The sequence below is a fragment of the Piliocolobus tephrosceles genome, chromosome 3 (assembly GCF_002776525.5).
Source record: "Piliocolobus tephrosceles isolate RC106 chromosome 3, ASM277652v3, whole genome shotgun sequence".
NCBI lineage: Eukaryota > Metazoa > Chordata > Mammalia > Primates > Cercopithecidae > Piliocolobus > Piliocolobus tephrosceles.
In genome coordinates this window covers 110,011,656-110,018,360 of record NC_045436.1, presented here as the reverse complement: position 1 = coordinate 110,018,360, position 6,705 = coordinate 110,011,656, and the positions used below count along the sequence as shown (strand labels likewise).

At 36.0% G+C, this 6,705-nt stretch overlaps 1 protein-coding gene across 1 annotated transcript; it reads right to left on the bottom strand.

Annotated features, from left to right (window-relative positions):
• Positions 1 to 4,378: 4,378 nt before the first annotated feature.
• GK2 (glycerol kinase 2) lies at positions 4,379 to 6,313 on the bottom strand. The gene has a single exon (XM_023222561.1). It carries the CDS (start codon positions 6,224 to 6,226, stop codon positions 4,565 to 4,567), a length of 1,662 nt encoding a protein of 553 aa, XP_023078329.1. The 5' UTR covers positions 6,227 to 6,313; the 3' UTR covers positions 4,379 to 4,564.
• Between the last annotated feature and the right edge of the window lie 392 nt (positions 6,314 to 6,705).

Here is a 6,705-nt window from a genome sequence, read left to right as displayed (position 1 = left end):
GACTTTTAAAGGTAAAGATACCTAAAAAAGGTAAGCTGATAAGCACAGGAATGTGCATAGGGAAGGAGTGAGAGTGAGATGTTGAGTTTGAGGACTTTTATTTCTGATTTTCTTATGATATCTTTGTTTGTAACTCTTCATAAGGTCATTTGGAATAGGTCCCAGATGGAAAATTATGACCAGATAAATGAAATGAGAAATTAATTTGTTTTAAATGATACTAGACATTATCATGTACTTCTCCAGTCTAATCACACAAATGACTTCAAATAGAGCTCACAGACCTGCTAGAGAGGAACTGGTACACCCCATGCTAGCTCACTGCAGACTCAGTGAGGATACATCAGTATGCATAATAAAGAGCAGAGATTAAGTTACTTGAATAAACTTTGGCTATATTCCTTCAGAGTCTGGATATAATTTTCTCCTTTAAAAAATAGTTTTACTGAGGTATTATTGACTGCAAATATTTAAAGTGTTTGATATGATTAATTTTGACATATGTATTTATCCTCCAAACCACCACAATAATTACTATAATAAATATATTTATCACCGCCCACATTTTGTTTGTGCCCCTTTAAAATCACGCCTCCTAAGCCTTCCTGCCAATTTCTCATCACCCTTCTCCCAGTTCCCAGGCAGCCACTGATCTGCTGACACTGTACAATACTTTGAATTTTCTAGAATCTTCTAAGGATAGGATCATACTATATTCTTTTCTTCTGGCTTATTTCCTTTAATTATTTTGAAATTCAACTATGTTATAGTGTTTATCAATAGTTCATTTGTTTTTATTGCTAAATAGTATCCCATTGTCTGGATACATCATAGTTTGTTTATCTTTTCACCTGTTGATTGCCATTTGAGTTGTATACAGCTTTTGGCCATAACAATTCTTGTGAACAAGTATTTGTATGGACATATGTTCTCATTCTCTTGGGTAAATACCTAGGATTGTACGTATATACGTATATTTAATTTTTTTTTTTTTTTTTTGAGACGGAGTCTCGCTCTGTCGCCCAGACTGGAGTGCAGTGACCGGATCTCAGCTCACTGCAAGCTCCACCTCCCGGGTTTACACCATTCTCCTGCCTCAGCCTCCCGAGTAGCTGGGACTACAGACGCCCGCCACCACGCCCGGCTAGTGTTTTGTATTTTTTAGTAGAGACAGGGTTTCACCGTGTTAGCCAGGATGGTCTGGATCTCCTGACCTTGTGATCCGCCCATCTCAGCCTCCCAAAGTGCTGGGATTACAGGCTTGAGCCATGGCGCCCGGCCTGTATATTTAATTTTTGAAGAAATTCTCAAACTGTTTTCCAAAATGCTTATACTATTTTACATTTTCACAAGAAACATATGAAAGGCAAGTTCTTCTACATCTTTACTAGCATTTGGTAGAGTCACTCTTTTTTTGTTTGTTTTGTTTTTTAAGTATTCTGGTTACTGTGTAGTTTATATCTCATGTAGTTTTTCTTTTTTAGTTTGTTAATCTGGTGAAGTACATTGATATTTCTAATTACAGTGACTCGTTATCCTATTGTTACATTCCCTCAACTTGGTCATGATGTATTATTCTTTTCAAATATTGATAAACTAATTTTGCTAAAATTTTGTTTAGAATTTTTGCATCCATGTTTATGATAGATATTGGTCCACAGTTGTTTTTTCTTGTAACATCTTCTTTTCCTGGTATTGGAACCAGGATAATGCTATAAACCTGGCCTCATAGAATGACTTCCCTTCTTTAGAGTCTTCTGGAAAAATTTGTGTAGAATGGACATTATGTCTTCCTTATAAGTGTGAAAGAAGCCACTTGAACTTGAGGTTTTCTTTGTAAGAGGGGTTTTCAGCTAGAAATTTAATATTTTTAAGAGATATAGAGCCATTCTGGTTATCTTAGAAGTACTGCGCGCTAACCAATTGCACCACTGGAGCCACATTCATTCTGGTTATCTATATTTTCCTGAGTTTAAGAAGTTTGCGTTTTCCAATGAATTTGTTCACCTTATCCAAGTCATCAAATTCACTGGCATAAGGTTTTCATAATATTTCTATATTCTCATTTTACTATGCTTAATATCCTACAGGACCTGTAGTAGTAATGTCATTCTCATTCCTGATACTGATAATTTTTGTCTTCTCTTCTTTTTTTCTAGTAGCGGAGACTAAAAGTTTATCATATTCATACTCTGAAAGAACGAAGTTTTGGTTATATCAGTTTTTCCATTTTGTGATTGTTTTCTATTTTCTATATCTGTTTTGTATCTTCTTTAGAATTAATCGATTACTACTGCTCTCATCTTTACTATTTCTTTACTTCTTCTATTTAGCTTGGGCTTAATTTATTACTCTGTTTATAGTTTCTTAAGGTAGAAGCAGAGGTTAGTGATTTAAGACCTTTTCTCCCTTCTAATACAGGCATTTAGTTCTATAAATTTCTTCTTAAGTACTGCTTTAACAATCTCTCATAAATTTTAACATGTTGTGCTTTCATTTCTACTCAGTTCCAGATACTTTCTATTTTCCCTCTTTACCTCTTTAATTATCAATTATTTTAAAGTTTTTCATTTAGTTTTCAAATGTTTGGGGACTTTTCTAAAGATTTTTCTAGCGTCGATTTATAATTCTAATGTGTTCAGACACCATACTTTGTTAGAAATCTTTTTTAATTTTTTGAGGCTTGCTTTTTGGCTCTATATGGTCTATTTTGGTAAATGTTCACTGTCCACTTGAAAAGAATATATATTCTCCTATTGTTGGGTGGCATTTTCCATAGATGTCAATGAAGTCAAGTTGTTTGAGAGTATTGTTAAAATCCATGCCTTAGTAAATTTTTAACTACTTTTTCTATCAAATATTGAGGGAGAGGTATTGAAATATCTTCCTGTAATTACACAATTTTTTATTTTTCCTTTCAGTTCTATAAGATTTTATGTATTTTGAAGCTCCATCATGAGGTGCATAAATATTTAGAATTGTTATGTCCTCTTGAATTTATCCCATTATCACTGCAAATGATCTTATCACTTTTAATGTTCTTTGCTTTGAAATTTACTGTCTGATATTTCTTTTTGATTGTTATTAGCATGGTATATCCATTTTCTATCCTTTTACTTTTGACCTATTTTTTCCTTTATGTGTAAAGTATGTTTCTTGGAGGCAGTGTATATTTTGGTCTTGCTTTTAAATCTAACAAGTTTCCTTTTTAATTGGGGTAACCAAATCATTTGCATTTAATGTGCTTTTTGGTATGGTTAGGGTTAAATATATTTTCCTACCTTTTCTTTGTTCCTCATCTGTTTTGTATCTTATTTAGAATTAAATATTTTCATAGTTCTAATGTATATTTTTAATTATAACATTTTGTTTTGTTATCTCAGGATTTATAGTATATATCTTTCATTATCACTATAACTTCAAGTGATATATCATTTCCCACAGAATATATGAGTCTCAAACTACTACACCTTCATTTATCCCCTTCTTTGCTATTGTTTTCTTTTAGACATGCTGAAATTTCATACTATATTATTAATTTTGTTTGAACAGTCATTTGTTTTTTCCTACTTGAAAGCAATATTTGCTGAAATATTTCAGTGTTTTTTCCCAGCATATATCCAGCTAATATATTAAAAGGGTAAGTTATAAGAAATATTGGTGCAATCATAACATACTTTTTGTAGCATCATAAAACATACTTAAATTTTAAATACTGCCTTTGTTGGTTTCTCCTGATAAATAATATGTATACACATTGCCCCAAAATGAATACAGCTGTTTACCTTACAGTATTTAGGACCATCCATGTTATAATCTACTGACTACAATGTACTTTTATCTTATAAATGAGCTACTCTATATGATATAGACATGATATAAAAAAGGGAAATAGTGTCCCTGTCCCTCTAGGATTCACACAATAATTCAGTAAAATAGTAATTAGTGAGAACATGTAAATTGTCTTACAAATTTCAATCTGGAAAATATTTTTCAGGAAAATATCTAACCTATGAAAATACTAAATGTCTATTGTAAGAATTTAGCAAATATTTCCCTTAAACATTCAGTGAAGATGTAGTTTCTCTAATATGTAGAAAGGAGGACTTGTAGCCTATTAAAAACAAGAATAACAGTGACAAAAAGTCCCTTAATTTTAGCAGATTAATTACAGCTCTTAATCAAGTGTGTGTAACACAAAGCACCAAATCTGGGTCCATAAGTGTTAGAGGATAGTTGATAAAAAGATTCCATGAATACAACCTTAATAGCCTATATTTTAGAAAGAATGGGGCAGAATGTTATGGCAATCGAGGGGGTCAGCCTTCAAGATGGCTGGCCCAACCCTGGCGATGTTAAAAAACACACTCAATATTTCTACAGTGCTCTTCTAATGTATTTTCTTTATTTCAGGTCACAAGTCCAGGGTTCTCATGGGTCATGTAGCAAGTGGTTTATAAACAAAATCAGAGTCTATAATAGTGTCATTATATTAAGAGGCAGAACTGCTGTATGCTTTCATTATGTAAAATGTTTACACCTTGGGACTCCATGGCTGGTATTATTACGGCATACCCGAGATATATCTTGCTCCAATTAGCATTACCATGCTACTCACTATAAAAAATCCCAAAGGCATACTAGAGAAGATAGAAGGATCACCACTTTCAGGAGACTGACTGGTAACCCAACCCATTGACTTCATTACAGCTTTCTTCCATGTGGCATAACGAATTTCACTTTCTGTGGCCTGGATCTGTGGTTCAAATCGTTCCATCCTGAGAACCGACAAAGCCTGGGGTTCAAGGCTCCAAACGCTTACTCCCTCTGCAGCTCCTGCTGCCATGGCAACTCCTAGTGCAGTTGTTTCAGGCATAAAGGGTTTTATTACTGGAATATGCAGAATATCTGCTTGTAGTTGCATAAGAACTTTGTTGTCAGTCATTCCTCCATCTACCTGCAAATGACGAAATGGAATTCCACAGTCATGGTTCATTGCTTCCAAAATCTCTCGGGTTTGGAAACAAACAGCTTCTAATGCAGCAAAAGCAATATGACATTTATTGGTAAACTGAGTAAGACCACAGAGTATTCCTCTTGCACTGGGCTCCCAATAAGGTGCATATAACCCTGAAAAGGCTGGGACAAAGTAACAGCCATAAGAAGTTCCTACTTCTTTAGCAAGTTTTTCAATGTCTCCTGAGGTCTCTATAATTCCAAGATTGTCTCTTAGCCAACGAATAACAGCACCTGCTATAGCAACAGAACCTTCCAGTGCATAATATGCTGGCTTCTCTCTGCCTAGTTTGTAAGCTACTGTGGTCAGAAGGCCATGTTCAGAAAACACACATTTACGACCTGTATTACATAGTAAGAAGCAACCTGTTCCATAGGTGTTTTTGGCTTGTCCTTCCTGGAAGCACATTTGTCCTACTAATGCAGCACACTGGTCCCCCAAACACCCAGATATTGGCACACCTTCCAGGGCCCCAGTTTTAATTAGGCCATAGATCTCAGAAGAACTGAAGACATTTGGAAGAAGGTCCATTGGAATTTCAAAAAAGTCACATAGCTCTTTATCCCATGCCAAAGAATGGATATTAAAAAGCATTGTCCTGCTTGCATTTGTTACATCTGTACAATGCACACCTCCATTGACTCCTCCTGTCAAACTCCAGATAAGCCACGAATCAATGGTACCAAAAAGAGCTCTACCTTCTTCAACAGCCTTTTGTACGTTTCTCACATGGTCAAGCATCCAACGAAGTTTTACTGCACTGAAGTAAGTGCTCAGTGGAAGGCCTGTCTTAGACTTGACGAAGTTACTATTTCCTGGAAGTTTTTTACTAAGATCCTCAACAGTAGTCTGGGTTCTTAGATCAAGCCACACCACAGCATTGTAGAGAGGCTCTCCAGTTAACTTGTCCCAGATTACAGTGGTTTCCCTCTGATTGCTGACACCAACAGCTTTTATGTTGGATATATCAATATTCATTTCGTCAAGTTTCTCACACGTTCTCGCTATACACTCATAGACAGACTGAAGAATTTCCTTAGGGTCTTGTTCCACCCATCCTTCTTTTGGGAACTCTTGTGTTAATTCCACTTTATGATGACTAAGTAGTTCCGCTGTTTTTGAACTGAAAACCAGAAAGCGAGTGGAGTTGGTGCCCTGGACCACCGCTCCCACCAACGGCCCCACAGCTGCTGTCTTCGGGTCTGCCATGACACCAGTAGGTCGGCTCAGCAGCTCTGGGACCGTTTCCCAGACGACGGTGGTGTTGGGGGCAGGGAGCGCAGCTAGTCAGGAACACAAGGCGCAGGCGCAAGGCAACCTTTGCCCTTTATCTGGCGCGGCGCCTTCTCACCCCACCCTTCCAGCCCAGGCCTTACACCCAGCCACTCAGTTGTCTTCTAAGATTCAAGGTTTTTTTTTTTCAATCATATATTTATCCATGTAATTACAGTCACCAGTGTCCATTCTTTTGTGTGGATCTATATCTCTACGTTATCATTTTCCTTTTTAGTAGTGCAGGTCTGTTGGAGATGAATTCTTCCAAATTTGAACATCCGAAATATATTTCATAGTAATATTCAAAGATATTTTCTCTGGGTATAGAATTCTATTTGACATATTTTTTCTTTATAAGTTTCAGGACCTCGGAGCTGTTGCTCTACCATCTTCTCTCTTGCTGTTTCAGTTGG